We start from the raw sequence: 19,339 nt of genomic DNA on the forward strand, positions 1-19,339 counted from the left end.
GGGCTTTAATGAGGTTAAGAGCTGCACCCAACTCATTGACCGTGGTTCATTAGTGGGTCGTGTTATGGTTTCTAAAGCGAAGGATCAGTCAAGGCGAGAGCCGAAAAGTCAGTCAAGGGAGCCGAGTGGTCATTCAACTGTTTTAAATGTTTCATTTATTTTTCTATGTCCTTTTCACTTCTTTTCGCCTCTATATAAAGGCCGGAACCTTATGTAATTTTCATTCACTTCTTTTATCAAAATTTTGAGAATTTTCTTGTTCTTTCTGAGTTTTTCTTTCATCGGTGGTTAGCCTTGAAAGTTTCTTAGGTTTATTGAGTTCAGTCCATAGAATTCGACGCAGAATCTATCTCATATAGTTTCCGATTTCGTTTAAAGTACTTTAGGGGCATCAGGATTTTCGAGACTTGTCTGACGACTGATTATCCTTTGCCCGCGAGATCTCAAACTCAGTGTATTCACTGCCTCGTTCTGATCTGTTTCCGCGAGTTGGGCCAAAGGATTTTCGAGGTAACCCCTCACGTCTTAGTATCTCTCCGAGCAACCGTTCCAGGCCGAGTTTCTATCAACCTCAACCGATCAAGCAAGTACAAATCTTGGGAAAATCGTATCAAGTGGTATCAGAGCCCACTTGCTGTAATCAATAGTGTCAATCTATCTTAAAATTTTCAACTTCCACCTTTTCTCATCTTTCTTCATATATTTAAAAAAAAAACGAAAAGTCTATTCAAAAAAAAAAAAAAGAGGAAAGATCTCTATATAATTAAAAAAAAAAAGAATTCTTTTCTTTCTATCTTTCTTATTCTTCTCCTTTCAACGCTTGATATTCCAAAGGAACCTAGAGGCAGCCGTCGTGAATCAATTAACACCTTTAGAACCAGAAAAGGTCTTGTGTGTTAAGTGTGAGGACAATAAGAGTGTGAGTGATTCAAGAGAGAAACACTAGTGAGGAATTTATACTAACGTGTTTATTTAAATTTTGCGAGGTACTTGTATGTCATCTGATCTTTCTGAAGACGATTGGGAATATTACACGTTCTGCGACGGTAATCATATATGTTGGGTCAGTCCTAAGGAAATGGAAGCTAAACTCACCCAGATAACCGAAAATGATGGAACGTATGAGCCAACCCATGGAACAGCTCGACGTTCAGCCAAGGCAAACGGAAGGGAGAGGAAGCGACAGAAACCACGATGAGCCGATGCATATACGCAGAGATCGGAACCAGGAGCAGGAGTTTCACAATCCTTTCTAGGCCGACGATCACTCATCGGGAAGTAGTCGGATACGAACCCGAGGAAACCGTGGCGCACATCGTGGTCGAGCAGGAGTATACCATGGCCAAGAAAACGCTTTTCGCGCAAACGATCAAGGCAGGAGGAACCAGCACCTGGACCAAAACCGATTTAAGGCCGAACCGGCTAGAGGACGGAACGACAATGATCTGGGGGCATGAAGCTCTGAATACCAGCGTTCCACGGTAAAAATGATCCAGTCGCCTTCTTGGAGTGGAAAAAGAAGGTCGATATAGGTTTTGGCTGCCAAGATCTGTCGGAGAGAAATAAGATAAATGTGGCGGCATCGGAATTCAATAGATATGCTATAGACTGGTGGGATCAGATTGTGACCAGTCGGCGCAGGAATGGTGAGCGACCAGTGGAGACTTGGGAGGTGATGGCCACTCTCATGCGGCAGTGGTTCATCCTAGTGCATTACCAGCAAGAGCAGCACACCAAGCTCAGGCGGCTAACCCAGGGAACCACATCCGTGGAGGACTATTTCAAGGAGATGGAGTGATTGATGCTCAAAGCCGATGTCTTTTAACCGGAAGATGCGACCATGGCTAGGTTTTTGAGTAGGTTGAGTCGGGACTTACAAGATCGGATGGAGTTGCAAGAATACCATGATATGCTGGAAATGCAACATAAGGCTATCTTAGTCGAGCAGCAACTCAAGCGCAACAGAACGAACCGATGTACCTACGGGTCTAGCACCTGGCCAGCTTACCAAGAAGACAAGGCCGTCTACCCTACGCGTTCTGACAACCGACCCAAAACGGAAGCCAAGCCGAACCAAAATTCTGTTGACTACATAGGAAATTCTGAGGCCACCTATACCAGGACGCGCGATATAGAATGCTTCAAGTGTCGGGGCAAGGATCATTACGCCAACAAATGCCCAAATCAGCGAGCAATGCTTATGTTCGAGACTGGAGAGATAATGTCCGACCATGAGGAGGAGACCAAACCAGTTTATGACGAGGAGGTGACTGAAGAGCGAGCTGTGGACAGAGAGCTCTTGGTAGCACGCCGAGTGTTGATAGCTGGTAGCACGCGGAGTGTTGATAGCCCAGGAACGAGTCAAGGAAGAAGACCAGCGGGAAAATCTCTTTCTCACGCGATGTCTTGTCTAAGCAAAAATGTGCAGTCTGATAATCGACGGAGGAAGCTGCACTAATGTTGCCAGCACCAGCAAGGTCGACAAGCTTGGCCTAGAGACTCACAAGCACCAGCACCTTTACAATCTCCGGTGGCTCAGCAACCAACAACAGCTCAAGGTCACCAAGCAAATGATGGTGCCTCTGGTCATAGGACGGTACGAAGATGAGGTCATATGCAACCTTCTTCCCATGGAGGCCGGTCACATCCTCTTAGGAACCGTGGCAATACGATCGAAAGGCAACCCATGACGGCTTCTCTAACAAGCATATCTTTGAGCACCGAGGCTGCAAGATTATCCTAGCACCATTGTCACCCCAAGAGGTCTATCTTGATCAGGTCAAACTAGAACAAAGCTCCAAAGGTAAAACCATCATGAGTGAACTCCCAAACACTTTACACCCAAAAAGAGAGTTTGAGAAAAGCCTAGAAATGGTCTGTGAGAGTAAAAACACGTGAGTAAAGAATCTTTTCTTGTGAGACCTAGCGAGGTGAAACACGCCTTGATCACGAGACAACCATTTGTTCTGCTCATGTTCAAAAGCACTTTGGCTAGCATTACTAACCCTGAGCTGGTTTTACCGAGCAAAATTTATAATATTTTGCAGGAATTCGCCGATGTTTTCCCGGAAGAAGACCCACACTGTTTGCCATCCATCAGAGGGATCGAGCACGAGATCGACTTCGTGCCTGGTGCATCACTTCCCAACCGGCCCGCCTACCGTACTAATCCAGTCGAAACCAAGGAGCTACAAAGGCAAGTTGATGAGCTCTTGGCTAAGGGATACATCCGCGAGAGCATGAGCCCATGCGCCGTGCCCGTGTTGCTAGTACCCAAGAAAGACAGGACATGGAGGATGTGCGTCGACTGCAGAGCCATCAACAACATTACGGTTAAGTATTCCCATCCTATCCCTAGGCTAGATGACATGTTAGATGAGCTACATGGGTGCATGCATATTCTCTAAGGTAGATTTAAAAAGTGGATATCACCAAATCCGGATGAAGGAAGGTGATGAATGGAAAATGGCTTTTAAAACCAAACATGGACTTTATAAGTGGTTAGTTATGCCGTTTGGCCTTAGAAACGCACCCAGCACTTTCATGCGTCTTATGAATCATGTTCTTAGGTCTTTAGTAGGGGTCTTTGTCATAGTATACTTTGATGATATCTTGATCTATAGCAAAACTTTGGAAGAGCATGCATTGCATTTATGAACAGTGCTAGATGTGCTAAGGCAAGAGCGATTGTTCAGAAACTTCAAGAAATGTTCTTTTGTCGTAAGCTCGCAGGGAACAAAAGGTTTATGAAGAGAAAATCAAAGCTATTCTGGATTGGCCAAGCCCTAAAACCATAGGAGAAGTCCGGAGCTTTCACGACCTAGCAGGATTTTACCGACGTTTTGTTCGGGACTTTAGCACCATAGTCGCGCCTTTGACCGAAATCATCAAGAAGGAAGTGGGCTTAAAATGGGAGCAAGCACATGTGGAAGCTTTTCAACTCCTAAAACATAAACTCACTCACGCCCCTTTATGAGTCTTGCCTGATTTTCTTAAGACGTTTGAAATTGAGTGTGATGCTTCGGGTGTAGGTATAAGAGCCGTGCTATGCAGGAGAAGAAACCCGTGGCGTTCTTCAGTGAAAAGTTGGGAGGAGCTACGCTTAACTACCCTATGTATGACAAGGAGCTGTATGACTTGGTCCGCGCTTTACAAACCTGGCAGCACTACCTTTGGCCCAAAGAGTTCGTGATCCATCGTATTATCAGTCGCTCAAACACCTTAAGGGACAGCAAAAGCTCAACAAAAGGCACGCTCGGTGGATGAAACTCATAAAGACCTTTCTTTACGCCATTCAGTATAAGCAAGGAAAAGAGAACACTGTGGCTAACGCCTTGTCACGCCGATATGCCTTAATCTCTACTCTGGAAGCAAAAGTTGTTGGATTCGAGATGATCAAGGAAGCTTACCTAACCGATCCAGACTTTCAGGATGTCTACAGGGCCAGTTCGAAATTTGCCCATGGAAAATATTACAAGAGTGATGGCTTTCTGTTTTGTGAGAACCGTTTGTGTATACCTAACACCTCTCTGCATGATTTACTTGTTAGGGAAGCATACGGTGGTGGACTAATGGGACACTTTGGAGTGGCTAAGACTCTGAGTGTGGTGCTAGACCACTTCTTTTGGCCGCACTTGAGGCGCGGTGTGGAACGCATTTGTGGCCGATGTACAATCTGTAAGATGGCCAAAACCAAAAGCCAAAGCCCAGGTATGTATACTCCGCTACCCATACCCAGTGAACCATGGACTGATATCTCATTGGACTTTGTCTTAGGTTTGCCTCGGACTAGGAGAGGTAGAGATTTGGTATTTGTGGTCGTAGATAGGTTTTCTAAGATGGCTCACTTTATTTCTTGCCATAAGACCGATGATGCTTCTAATGTGGCCGACCTGTTCTTTAGGGAGATTGTCCGTTTACATAGGGTTCCTAGAACCATTGTATCAGATCGGGACACTAAGTTTCTTAGCTACTTTTGGAAAACCCTCTAGTCGAAATTAGGTACCAAACTATGCTTTTCGACAACATGTCACCCACAAACCGATGGCCAGACCGAAATAGTTAATAGGACTTTGTCAGCTCTCTTAAGATCAGTGATTAAGGAAAACCTTAGAACTTGGGAAGATTGCTTACATCACGTTGAATTTGCTTATAATCACTCGGTTCATTGAATTACTATGTTTTCTCCTTTTCAAGTTGTGTATGGTTTTAATCCACTTACGCCACTTGATCTAACCCCTTTGCCTATGACTGAAAGACTTAACATATATGGCAAGAAAAAGGCTGAATTGGTCAAACAGTTGCACGAGAAGGCTAAGGAGAACATCAAGAGAAAAACCGAGCAGTTTCAAAGGAAGGCAAACAAAGGTCGGAGCAAACGCGTGTTTGAACCAGGCGACCAAATATGGATTTACTTAAGAAAGGAACGATTCCCTGAGGAACGGAAGTCAAAGCTATTGCCAAGGGTCGATGGACTGTTCATTGTGCTTAGCCGGATCAATGACAATGCCTACCAAATCAATCTCCGAGGTAAGTATACGGTTAGTTCCAGTTTTAATGTTGCTGACTTGGTTTCTTTTCTCCTAGATGGACCAGACTTGAGTTCAAGTCCTTTTCAAGAAGGGGGAGAATGATATGAGCATGGAACCAGCGAACGACCCATGGGTCGAGCAGCCGGGCGAGACGCAGGACGAGGAGCAAAACCTGACAGAGAATCTGACCGTGCCAAACGGGCCAATGACACGATCCCTTGCCAAGAAGCTATCGATGGCCGTTTGGAGGTTATGTACCGAAATGATGGCCCAGACTAAGAACGCTACACCAAGCACTCAGGTCATAACGCTGCTAAGTTACTCGATCGGTGTAGCTTTTTAATACTCTTTTTCTTTTCACCTGGGTTTGTCCCAATGGGTTTACTGGGTGGGGTTTTAATGAGGTTAAGGACTGCACCCAACTCATTGACCGTGGTTCGTTAGTGGGTCGTGTTATGGTTTGAAAGGCAAAGGATCACTCAAGGCAAAAGCCAAAAAGTCAGTCAAGGGAGCCGAGTGGTCATTGGTGGGCTTGCGGGCCTATGGTTGTTTTTTAACAAGCCCGTTGGTCCTCCAAAAGTTTTAATTTATAAAACCCTAGTGTCTGCATTTTATTTACTTCAGTTCGATATTCTGCTTGCTTCATTTGCTTTTCATTCGATTTTTCTACTTGCTTTCTAAGATGGATTTATTTGCTTTCTTTTGTTTTAGTTTAATCCGTGACAAACAAACAACCTCTTAAAAACCAATCTAGTCTTGACATAAAGTTAGAAATCATAGAAGAATACCAGGCACACAAATCTCTGTGGATTCGATCCCTAAATACTACAACTCATTAGCTGTGCACTTGCGGCTTTCATTTGTTTTTATTAAGGATAAAACTTGTTCTCTCACGCAGTTGACACGCATCACTATCTCGGTGTAAAATGTGAGCATATGTGAGACATAGCCCTTGTCCTTATCTGTCTTGCACGCCCAAGTCGCACACACCACACTTAGACTTTTTTGTTCCCAAGTCTCTTTGCTGCTAGATGACAACTTGCACAGCCATCTAGGTGTCTTTTGAGAGTTCATGTGCGACATGGAACTTGGCTTGTCCATCCCGCACACCCAAGTTGCACACCAGGCGGCTCACAAGTTTCTCATGCCTTAGCCCTTTCTCAGCATATTCTCAAACTCTTTTCACTTTGTTCCTTGGACCATAACTTTCCTAAGTCACCTGAGACCTGAAAACACTTTACAAAACCCATCAAAACATCCTAAAACATGAAAAAGGAGAGAAAAGATTAAAAGAGTTATATACAAGGATAACCTTGCGGTGTCTCCCAAGAGCACTTTGTTTTAAGTCACTAAGTTTGACTTTTCATACCTATTAATGGGTTAGAGGATTATCAAAAGAGACTGTGGTAACTCCCTCTTTGATTGCATTCACCAAGTATGGCTTAAGCCTTTGCCCATTTGCCATAAAGCTGTTGCCATTCTTTCCCTAAAGTACCACAGCTCCATAGCTCCTTACTTCAAGAATCTTGAATGGGTCTGACCATCTAGACTTTATCTTCCCTGGATATAGCTTGAGTCTAGAGTTGAATAAGAGAACAAGATCTCCTTCCTTGAACTCCTTTTTAAGAATCTTCTGATCATGGAGAGTCTTTTTTCTTTCCTTGTAAATCTTACAACTCTCATAGGCATTGAGCCTTATCTCTTCCAACTCATGAAGCTGTAGAAGTCTATTTTCTTGAGCAGCTTTAATGTCAAAGTTAAGCAACTTGACAGCCCACAAAGCTTTGTACTATAGCTCAACTGGTAGATGGCAAATTTTCCCATATAGAAGGTTGAATGGTGAAGTTCCAATGAGGGTTTTAAAGGCAGTTATATAAGCCCACAAAGCATCATCCAATTTCTTGGACCAATCTTCCTAGATGAGCTTACTGTCCTCTTAAGAATTTCCTTAATCTGCTTGTTTAAGATCTCTACCTTCCCACTTGTTTGGGGATTTTAAGGACTAGCAACCTTGTGTCTAACTCCATGCTTCTTAAGGAGTCCTTCCAAGGTCTTGTTCACAAAGTGACTTCCACCATCACTTATCACCACTCTTGGGACTCCAAATCTTGGGAAGATGATGGTTTTAAACAGCTTAACAACCACCTTGGAATCATTAGTGGGACTTGCTACAGCTTCTACCCACTTAGACACATAGTCTACAGCCACAAGAATTTATTGATTTCCATGAGATGAGACAAAGGGTCCCATGAAATTAATTACCCAACAATCAAACACCTCTACTTCAAGAATAGGATTCTGTGGCATTTCATTTCTCCTGGAGATGTTTCCTTGTCTTTTACAAGCATACATCTAGACACCACACCTTGAGCATCTTTGAACATTGTAGGCCACCAAAAACCTGACTGGAGAGCTTTAGCAACTTTCTTGAATGCACCAAGTTGTCCTCCATAAGCTGACCCATGGAACTCTTGTAGAACCCCTTGAACCTCTTCTTCAGCTAAACACCTGCTGCACAAATGATCCTTGTTGAGGACATAGAGGTAGGGTTCATGATGTGATCCTTCCCAAAGATCGGCACTCAGAAGTTGGTAAAGGGGATAAGCTTGTCTCAAAGAAACCATGAAGTCTCAATGAACAAGGATGTGGAGCGAATGGTCACACAGAAGCTGCGGAAGACTCCTGATTTACCGGGTGATCCCTTGGATATGACACACCAAGACAGATCGGTTGTGACCATGGATATTACACACCATGATCTGATAAATGGATATTATACACCATGATCAAAAGAAGAGAATAAATCTCAAAGGTTTCCAAAAATAATGATTAAAGCTTATTTTCTCAAATGAGATTACATGAGTTTAAATAGAAAAGAGAAACTTGAAAAGAAAGCTAAACAATAAAAGCTACTCTACATGCACTCAACCTAGGGAAATGAGAATTAAACACAACCAATGCATGTAGAGAAAGATAAATGCTTCTTGGACTTCAATTTTCGTCACTTCTCTTGTGCCATAAAATTAGATCATTTGTTTTGGGCCTGAAACTCTTCATGTCGACCCGTTTTGGCAAATCGAGTGTATCTTCGTGATCCGATGTCCATTTATCTTGTTCTTGGGCTTGTTAGAACCACAAGAGATCCATTAAGCTTCTCCAAGTGGTTTCATGTCGAGATCCTTTCTGAGTTTGGCTGTGTGACTTGATCTTTGGCCTGGATGCATTATCGGGCCTGAAGCAGATCCACTGGTTTGTAAAATCCATATCTCCCAATTCTGAACCGGTATTGATGTGAATCCAATTCGACGTAATTCTGGGATGGATCAAGAATCCATAACATGTTGATTCATTGATTGATTCCTTCTGGCTTGGTTTGAATCCTCCTTTAATTGCGCGCAGGTCCAAATCGACTAAGCTAGAGTTCGTCTGACTTGTAAAATTAATAACTCTTTCATCTGAACTCCAATTGAACCGATTCCACTTCGAGGTGCTCTCTGGATGAGCTGAGAATGTTTTCCAAGTGGTTGTTGGTCTGTAATAATTGATCTTGGCCTTCGTTTGTGCTGAACAAGTCATAAGGGTCTTCTTCTTTTCCAAAACTCTTGTTGACTTTTCTTGCTGCTCTTTAGGATCATATCATCCTATCCCTCTTCAAAAGGATTTGTCCTCAAATCCCGATCTCACAATGAAACACTTTTTTTTTTTATTCCTCTCTTTCTTTTTTTTTCCTTTTTTTCTCTCTTTTTTTTTGACTCTTTATTTTTCTTTTTTTTTATGACGTAAATCAATAAATAAAAGACAAATAAAATAAAATAGAGGAAAAGAAGATGAAAAGATAGAAGATGAAAGAAAGAAGATGAAAAGATGAGAAAATGAAAAGAAGAAAATGAAGAGATCAGAAGATGGAATAGAAATAGATACCAAACTTCAGAGTGTGCTCTGATACCAAATGATGTGATCCTTCCCAAAGATCGGCACTCAGAAGTTGGTAAAGGGGATAAGCTTGTCTCAAAGAAACCATGAAGTCTCAATGAACAAGGATGTGGAGCGAATGGTCACACAGAAGCTGCGGAAGACTCCTGATTTACCGGGGGATCCCTTGGATATGACACACCAAGACAGATCGGTTGTGACCATGGATATTACACACCATGATCTGATAAATGGATATTATACACCATGATCAAAAGAAGAGAATAAATCTCAAAGGTTTCCAAAAATAATGATTAAAGCTTATTTTCTCAAATAAGATTACATGAGTTTAAATAGAAAAGAGAAACTTGAAAAGAAAGCTAAACAATAAAAGCTACTCTACATGCACTCAACCTAGGGAAATGAGAATTAAACACAACGAATGCATGTAGAGAAAGATAAATGCTTCTTGGACTTCAATTTTCGTCACTTCTCTTGGGCCATAAAATTAGATCATTTGTTTTGGGCCTGAAACTCTTCATGTCGACCCGTTTTGGCAAATCGAGTGTATCTTCGTGATCCAATGTCCATTTATCTTGTTCTTGGGCTTGTTAGAACCACAAGAGATCCATTAAGCTTCTCCAAGTGGTTTCATGTCGAGATCCTTTCTGAGTTGGGCTGTGTGACTTGATCTTTGGCATGGATGCATTATCGGGCCTGAAGCAGATCCACTGGTTTGTAAAATCCATATTTCCCAATTCTGAACCGGTATTGATGAGAATCCAATTCGATGAAATTCTGGGATGGATCAAGAATCCATAACATGCTGATTCATTGATTGAGTCCTTCTGGCTTGGTTTGAATCCTCCTTTAATTGCGCGCAGGTCCAAATCGACTAAGCTCGAGTTCGTCTGACTTGTAAAATTAATAACTCTTTCATCTGAACTCCAATTGAACCGATTCCACTTCGAGGTGCTCTCTGGATGAGCTGAGAATGTTTTCCAAGTGGTTTTTGGTCTGGAATAATTGATCTTAGCCTTCGTTTGTGCTGAACAAGTCACAAGGGTCTTCTTCTTTTCCAAATTTCTTGTTGACTTTTCTTGCTGCTCTTTAGGATCATATCAGTTCATCCCAAAAGTACTTCTTCACATCCTTGAAGAACTTCTTTCTTTGAAACCCATACTGCTCAGGTGGCTCCACACCAAAAGAAAAGTAGTTCAATATATCAGCAAACCAAGGCAAGCTTCTCTTCCTGATGGATTTAGCCTCCTCAAGCTCCGTGTAAAGCACTTATTGCCATGATCTTTTCTTCTGGCAATGAATCATCTAAAGAGATCTCAGAATCCACTCTCATCATTGACAAGTGATCAGCCACTCCATTCTCTATGCCCTTCTTGTCTTTGACCTCCATGCCAAATTCTTGTAGCAAGAAAACCCACCTTAGAAGCTTTGGTTTAGCATCCTTATTGGTCATCAAATATCTTAGAGCAGCATGGTCAGTGTAGACCACCACCTTAGAACCAACCAAATAGCTTCTAAATTTGTCAAAGGCAAATGCAATGGCAAGCATTTCCTTCTCTGTAGTGGCGTATTTCTCTTGAGCTTAATCCAAAGTTCTACTAGCATAGTAGATAACCTGGAGATTTTTGTCCTTCTTCTGCCCTAACACAGCACCAACAGCATAATCAGAGGCATCAATCATCACCTGAAAAGGAAAACTCCAATCAGGTGCTTGTACAATGGGAGCACTGATGAGAGCTTTCTTGATCCTTTGAAAAGCCTCCTCACACTCAGCATCAAATTGAAACTCAACATCCTTACACAGCAATCTTGTTAATGGCCTTGCAATCTTGGAGAAATCATTGATGAATCTCCTATAGAACCCTGCATGACCCAAGAAGCTTCTGATCCCTTTAATTGAGTTTGGAGCTTCTAGATTCACCATCACCTCCACCTCTGCCTTATCCACCTCAATGCCAGCCTCTGATATCTTGTGTCCAAACACTATCCCTTCTTGTACCACGAAGTGACACTTCTCCGAATTCAGCACCAATCTTGTCTCCTCTCATCTCCTTAGCACCTGAGACAGATTAGACAAACAAGCAGAGAAGGAGGATCCATAAACTGAAAAATCATCCATGAATACCTCAACTTTCTCTTCTATTATATCAGAGAAGATATATATCATACACCTTTGAAAGGAGGTAGGAGCATTGCACAGACCAAAAGTTTTCTTCTGGAAGCATAAGTACCATAAGGGCAGGTGAATGTTGTTTTCTCTTGGTCTCTAGGGTCCATGGGAATCTGGAAGAACCCTGAGTAACCGTCTAGAAAACAATAATAAGTATGATTGGCCAACCTCTCTAGCATTTGATCAATGAAAGGAAGAGAAAAATGATCTTTCCTAGATGCTGAATTCAACTTTCTATAATCAATGCACATGCAGTGGCCTGTCACTGTTTTGGTGGGTATGAGTTCATCTTTCTCATTCCTGACCACTGTTATGCCACTCGTTTTAGGTAATTGTGTACTGGAGAAACCCATCTTGAGTCAGAAATTGGATAGATAATTCCTGCCTCAAGGAGTTTGAGGATCTCTCTCTTAACAACATCTTTGAGATTGGGGTTTAATCTCCTTTGATGTTCTATAGAGGTCATTGATTCCTTTCCAGATGTATCCTATGGGTGCATAAGTCAGGTGAGATACCCCTAATATCATCTAAAGAATAGCCTATAGTTCTCCTAAACTTCCTTAGTTCATTCAACAAGGCATTCTCTTCATGAGCTATCAAGCTATCATTTATGATCACAAGATAAGATTAATTAGGTCCAAGAGATACATACCTGAGCCCTGTTGGTAGTGGCTTGAGCTAAACAGGGGGCGCTTTGGTCTCATCCCAATCGGCCATGAAGCTGTCTTGCTCAGTCAGAGCTTCTTTGTTGCTCATCTCATCACCCCGCTTGCTCTCCTGCTCAGCCTCTACACCCACGGCCATACACTCTTGACGGCTTGCTTCTAGCTCCAAAAGATGAGATTCGTATCCAACTGGTTTGTGAGAATCAAGAAGCTTCATGAACCCAAGGGTCTCATCCTCCAAATATCCATACTCACCATGCTCTTTAGTCAAGCCAACTTGAAGAGGATCTTTAATGTTCTACTCTTCAAGAAGCTTATCAGCAAGCTCCTCCATGGCTTCTATATAGAATACTTGGCCCTCAATGGTAGGTTTCTTCATCATTCCATTCATGTCAAATGTAAGAGCTTCTGATCCAAGGTGCAGCTCAATCTTGCCTCCTCTTACATCAATTATAGCACCAGCAGTATCAAGGAATGGCCTTCCCAAAATGAGAGGATCAACAGGTTCTTCTTCCATCTACAAGACAACAAAGTCTGTTGGGATTTCAAGTTCACCTACTTTAACTGGTAGATCTTCTAATATTCCAATGGGGAGCCTGACTGATCTATAAGCAAGCACTAAAGAAAACCTTGCTGGCTTGTAGGTTGTGAATCCCAGCTTCTTTGCAATAGAGAAAGGCATTAAACTCACTGAAGCTCCTAAGTCACATAAGCAGCTTGCAAACTTCAAAGGACCAATGGTACATGGCAATGTAAAAGTCCTTGGATCAGATAGCTTCCTAGGGATTGTCCTCCTCTGAATTATTGCACTACACTCATGACTTAGAATCACCATTCCTTGTAGTTCCTTTGTCTTGTTCAAAATGGCATCCTTAAAGCACTTCCCAAGTTGGTATGGTGGAACCATAAGAAATGCTTCTATGATGGGCATGGTGAATTGAGTCTTCTCTAATTGCTTCTCAAAGACAGCTCTGGCCTTGTCTAAGATCTGCTTCTTAAACCTCCCTGGAAATGTAAGTTGAGGTTGGTATGGTGGTGGTGGAACATATGGTTTCTCAGGCACCGTATCTTTTTCCACCTCTTTACTCTCATCACTCTTAGCAACTTGATCTTCTTGTTCACTCCTTTGAGCTGCCTCCCCACCAACTTGCTCATTGTCCTTAATGAGAACCTGTCTAGGTTCTCTCTTTGGTAACTCCTTTCCACTTCTAAGAGTGATGGCATTGCAATACTCTTTTAGATTAGGCTCAGGTTTACCAGGTAAAGTTCCATGTTGTCTTGAGAAAGAGACTTGATTCTTCTCTAAATCTTTGATCTTTTGTTGCATAGTCTCATATTTTGAACCAAATCAGAGAAACTGCTTTCAACCCTTTGTTGACCTTGTAGAAGCTGCTGTAACACTCCACACAAATCAGCACCCATCTGCTGTTGCTGAACCGGCTATGGCTGACTTAGATGTTGTTGTCCAAACCATGGTTGATACTTGTATTGCTGCGGCTGGCTGTTGAACCAGTGGTAGAATGTCATCTACATCACAACTGTCTCCATAAACAACAACAAAATTTTGAGGCCAAGCAATCATTTCTGCAGCTGCTTCCTCAATAGTTAACATATTTCGTGCAGGTCTCCACAGAAAAGCTTCTGGTTTCGTTACTGTTTCCACAAGAACTTTGTACGAATTAGGACCTAATGGTATATTATAGACAAAGTCCTCTGGTTCAGCTGAGATTATACGCCTTCTGCGACTTTGTCATCCGTACCTGTCCAGTCAAATGATAACACCGTATTTTGACCACTTTTATGGATCGTTTTGAAATACTTTTTCTATGTTTTTAATTGCTTTTAGGTACTTTTATTATGTTTTTCTAGTAATTGTAGTTCCAAGACTCTTTTCAGGTAACTTAGGGAAAAGCTTAACAAAATGGATAGAAAACCAGATTTCAGCTCAGAGTCAAACCGTCAGAAGGTCACCCCTGATTGAAGGCCTTCTCACCGTCTGATCCAGCTCAAATTTGGAGACTTTAAAGATGGAAGTATCAGCTTTCCAGTGCACTTTACAGCTTGGCAATCCAACGGTTCAATCAAAAGATACGTGAAGAGCAAGATGTCCCGTAAACCAGCCGGCAAGCACTTCCACCCGCGGCCAACAGGCCATTTCCCGCGGTCAGAAGCATCCCGACCGCGGCAAACCATACATTCCCCGCGGTCAGAGCACTCCCGACCGCGGCAAGCCAACTCCGAGCCCAAAAAGCCCATTTCTGAAGCCCACATTTGGAGGAAGCGTAAGTGACGTCCAGAGAGGTCTTGAGCACTATAAATACATATCTTAGGAACCCTAAATCGTGTAACCTTAGAGAACCGAATTATTTACTTCAAACTTTTATTGTTTTTGCTTTAGCTTTTAGGGAGAGAGAGATTTGTTCTCTTGAACCCTTGTTCTTTCTTTTTCAATTTCGGTTTCTATTCTACTTCTTAATACTATGTTTTTGATTTCGTTCATTATGTCTGAGTAGTTTTATTGTTGGGATTAAGGGATTTTCGATGGGGATTTATATGTTCGATGAGGATTCCATGAGCTTTTGAGCCGAATCTTAGAACTTTTTCTTCTGAATTCGTTTTTACTGCATGAGAGTAGCGTCATGAACTATAATCTGATCCAGATGCTTGGTGACACGAAAGTGTTCATCAGGTATCAGATCTAGTTTGGGAGAGCAAAACAAACATAGTAGTGGAAACCTACCTATGGGCGATTTGTTAATTAGGACGAGTCTCAAACATAATGCATCTCTTCTCTTCCAGGGCCAGAGTGGAAACCTACTGGTCAGGGTTGAGAGAGATAGTTGTCTATGATCACGACTGTGGCGTATTCATACGTCCATGACTCCAGTTCGAAAAGTTTAAGCTAAGATCTTATCAAATTTACTCTCTAGCAATGTTTTGAATCGTTCGTACCCCTGCGAAAACTTCCCTGAACCCTAACGCTTTCTTTTCCATTGATTTACACCGATTTTCTTTCAAGCTTTAGTTCAATATTGTCTTTCCTTTTTAGTAGATTTTCATTTAAGCATTAGAATATCCGTTTTTATCTTTTTTAGTTATTTTCGTTAAGTTTAGTTATTACGCCATTTAATTCTCGTATTCTGTTTTAATATTTCGTTTTTACATTTTAAACACACTACCAAACCCCCACTAAACCGTTTTTGTTCTAGACTTCCTTACTTTAACTTATTTCAAAGGCTTTTTGCAGGAAAAGATCCTCATTCCTAGTGGATTCGATCCCTAAGTACTGCAATCGATCAGCTGTGCACTTGCGGCTATTGATTTCAATTAGGGTAAAACTTGACACACACCGACAACCACATCAAGTTTTTGGCGCCGTTGCTGGGGAAGGCACGCGCTTTCTTTACTGAAAAACCCCGAGAAAGGTTAGTAAATCGACTCTAGAACCCCCTTTTCTGCAACTTTCCATTTTTCGGTTATTTTGTTTCCATTTCAGAAGATATGGATCATATGAAACGAAATTACTACTATGAGGGAGGTTTTTACAACACTCCTCGAGCCACTCAACGCCGAGAAGCACAATACATTCGTGATCTCTCCTCAATGGATCAGAATTCAATTCTGAACCACCACAAAAGAGGACATCGCAGCCACTACAAATCAATTCGCGAAGGTTTAGAGGAAAAAGGATTCTGCTGGGAGACCATAACAACTTACAATGCCCACGGAGATATCCATGATCCTCTCTTTGATGAAGATATGTCGTCTGTCTCCCAAACCGAGATTGATGATATGCTTCAGGAGCTCAATGAATCTATGGATGATGGGTATTGGGTATCTTGTGAAGTAGATGGAGAATCCTCCATCAAGTTTGTTAGAAAGAGGCCATCAAATGAAATTCCTTTGGATCCTCACGTCATGGAAGCCAGCCATCAAGAAAAAGGAGAACCTCTTTCCATCCCTAGTGACGATCTTGTCTCTACCGATTCGTTCAAGTGTTTTGGAGATGACATACAAGATCATAAGTCACTTCCTCTTGATGAACCAAAGCCTTTTTCTCCTTCAGCTCCTCACCACCTTGAATGTAAGACAGACCACGTGGAAGATAAGACACTAATGGTGACATCAAAACCACCATTGGAGGCGCTTTCTAAGACGAAGGATTCCGAGAAATTTGATGCCCCATTCTCAATCAAGGAAGTGAAATTTCGTGATTCTCTTTGTGAATCTGGACCTGATGTGAATCTCATACCAAAGACCATTGCAGAGAATACAGGTATTTCGATTTTTCATCCTTCTAAGATTTATATTCACCATGGAGATCTTTCTGGTGCAGCTCCACTTGGTTTCAGACCCGAATTGCCTTTTCAAGGGGAAGTTTATCTTGTTTCTACTGATTTCCATGATTTGGAGGTGAGAAAGGATGGAAAAAAACCCTTGATATTCGGTACTTTGTTCCTGGCATCTGTTGAAATAGTCATCAGCTACCTGAATCGATGTATGAGTTTCACGAAATCAACAAGAAAACCTTACATCCGGCGATTCCTACAAGGAACTCTCATTGTATAATCATAGGCAGCGTGGATGATCCAACATTCGACCCTGGAGGAGCTACAAAAGATGTTGGATACGTTCTAGAGAGAAGAGCACCCAAAGAAAACATTGGATTTACAAGCTTGACGAACAAAGGTACTTCTTTATGTATACCTTAACTAATGCTCTTGTGAGAGGTGATGGAGACTTTATTGAAGCAAGAGTGAAGCTTATATGGCTCTCAAGACTCTTTTCCAAAGACTCCCCACAAGGAAAAAGAATTGGAGACAAGAAGCAAGAGAATCTGGATACCTTTTCTCGGATATTCACCACCGCGGTCGCGTGTGCGCTACCAGCGGCCAAACCACCTTTCCACGCGGTCGTGTGTGCGCTACCAGCGGCCAAACCACCTTTCACCGCGGTCGCGACACTTCCACCAGCGGCCAATGCTCTTTTTACCAATTCTCCAACAGTTCAAGCCATGGCGACACCTCTACAAGCAAACTGTCCTCACCTTGGATGCTTAACCATCTCCACCACTTCAGATCATAAAGAATCATCTGTCCTTGTATCTTGCAACATGGTTCAATGTCATGAAGTGAGAGAGACCTTATTCACCTCATCATACAAGCATCTAAGACGTTCTCCTGTCACAAGTGGTGTTGAAGACTCATACCTCAAAGAAGTTCCAAGACTGATTTTTGATCCTGGAGGAGGCTACCATCTCGAACCTGCTAATCAAAGCAAGGAGATGTCAAAAAAGACTTGTCTCAGGACAAGGTCTTCTTCATCAGAATAAGTCACGTCCAACACCAAAAGTCGAGCTAAACGACTTAAAACAAAAGCGCTTAATGGGAGGCAACCCATTTAGGTATTGCTTTCTTTAGAATTTTTCTTTCTTTTTCTTTTGATCTTTTTATTTTTCTTAGTTTCAGGTGTTTCTTATAAAACAAAAAGCCAAAAAAAAATAAAAAAAACCAGAAAAAAACCAAAAAAAGGATGGTACCTGACTGCTCGGCCCAGCAGGAACCAAGGAGAAGCAGGAAGAGGCCGCGATATAAGCCCCCGCGGTCGCAGACGTTCTGACCGCGGGAAACCTACCGTCGGCCGCGGTCGCGTAGTCCTGACCGCTGCCAAGCAATGGTTTGCCGCGGTCGTGCAGCCACTGACCACGGCACTTGGTCGTTGACATCCAAACCCGACCCAAACCACCCCAAATCACCTTTTCACCCCATTCCACCTCACCAATCACCCTCCACCTCATTCATCATCACCCTCACACTTCATCACCACCTAATCACCTTCCCAAACCCCTTCGAATGAATCCGGTTCATCTCCACCAGCATCCCGGATCCAGGTAAGTTCTCTTTGCCCTTTACCAATTCGATTATCTATGCATGTTTCTCATCCAATCTCGACTTGTTTCACACTGAGGACAGTGTGATTTAAGTATGGGGGAGGATTTCATCCCTTTCTAACCACTTTTCTTTCATGAGTCTTGCATTATCTACACTTTTTGCATTTTCCTTAAAGTTTTTCAAAATCGGTTTTCAAAACAAAATACGTTTTAAAGGGAATGGTGAACATGAATCAATGATAGTTGATTGTGTGCTTCAGACTGTTCCTAGTGACTTGCTCATTCATGATTTAGGACTAGACTAGGCGGTAGCTAAGCACATTTGAAACGAAGTACCCCAGAGGAATTTGAATGATTTCAATTTAGATGAAGGGATACACTAGCTCTGTTTTATTTGGACTTAATTTGGACTTAATTTTCTCATTGAAGCATTAGACCAGGGAAACGAATCATACATTCAGGACTCCTTTATCCTTTTACCACTCTCTGTTGATCCTGAATGGCTAGTTCATCTTTAGCTAGTTCCCCACCTTAACCAATCCTCTTTCAAACCACATGCACTCTTGTTTTCTATTGTCTTATATGCAGATAAGTGCAAAAACGTTAGAGAGAAAGATGAACGACGCAGTTTTCAGTCATTAAGGACAGAAACCTGCGATTTGCCGGAAAAGTTCTCGGAAGGATTCAACACAAGAGGAAGCTCTGTTTGCCTTAGAAAAATCTCAAATTTTGGTACAATCTCGTCCTCTAGTCTCTCTCTCTCTTTAAAAGGCATTTTCTTTAAAAAAAAAAAAAAAAAAAAAAAAAAAAAAACTGAAAATAAGAAAAGAAAGGAAATAAAAGCCTTAGAGAGTCTAAAGAGGTCGAATTTTAAGTCCCAAGGCAACTGGAGTTCAATTTTATGAAGTTTTTGAGATTGTTTTCTGATTCCCGGAAAGAATCTAAGTCTGGGGGAATAGCTGTTTACAACAAAGGAGGAAGGATTATGCAACAACATTGGACAAGAAGAAGTGACTGAAAACTGTGGTCATCAACAGGTCCTTATCTCTCTTGCGGTTTTGCATATTATCTTGCATCCTCCAGATCTTCAGGTAACCCAAAACACTTTAACTCCACCACTTAAATAGCCCTTTAATGCCAAACGCCGTCT

General features: G+C 42.0%; 1 protein-coding gene across 1 annotated transcript; it reads right to left on the reverse strand.

The window, feature by feature from the left end:
* Positions 1-7,017: 7,017 nt before the first annotated feature.
* Positions 7,018-8,155, reverse strand: LOC112083517. The gene is made up of 3 exons (XM_024151548.1): positions 7,882-8,155; positions 7,542-7,729; positions 7,018-7,320 (listed from the first exon to the last, which is right to left on the reverse strand). Exons 1-3 carry the CDS (start codon positions 8,153-8,155, stop codon positions 7,018-7,020), a joined length of 765 nt encoding a protein of 254 aa, XP_024007316.1.
* Between the last annotated feature and the right edge of the window lie 11,184 nt (positions 8,156-19,339).

The sequence above is a fragment of the Eutrema salsugineum genome, unplaced genomic scaffold (genome assembly GCF_000478725.1).
Source record: "Eutrema salsugineum unplaced genomic scaffold, Eutsalg1_0 scaffold_6, whole genome shotgun sequence".
NCBI classification, from domain to species: Eukaryota; Viridiplantae; Streptophyta; class Magnoliopsida; order Brassicales; family Brassicaceae; genus Eutrema; species Eutrema salsugineum.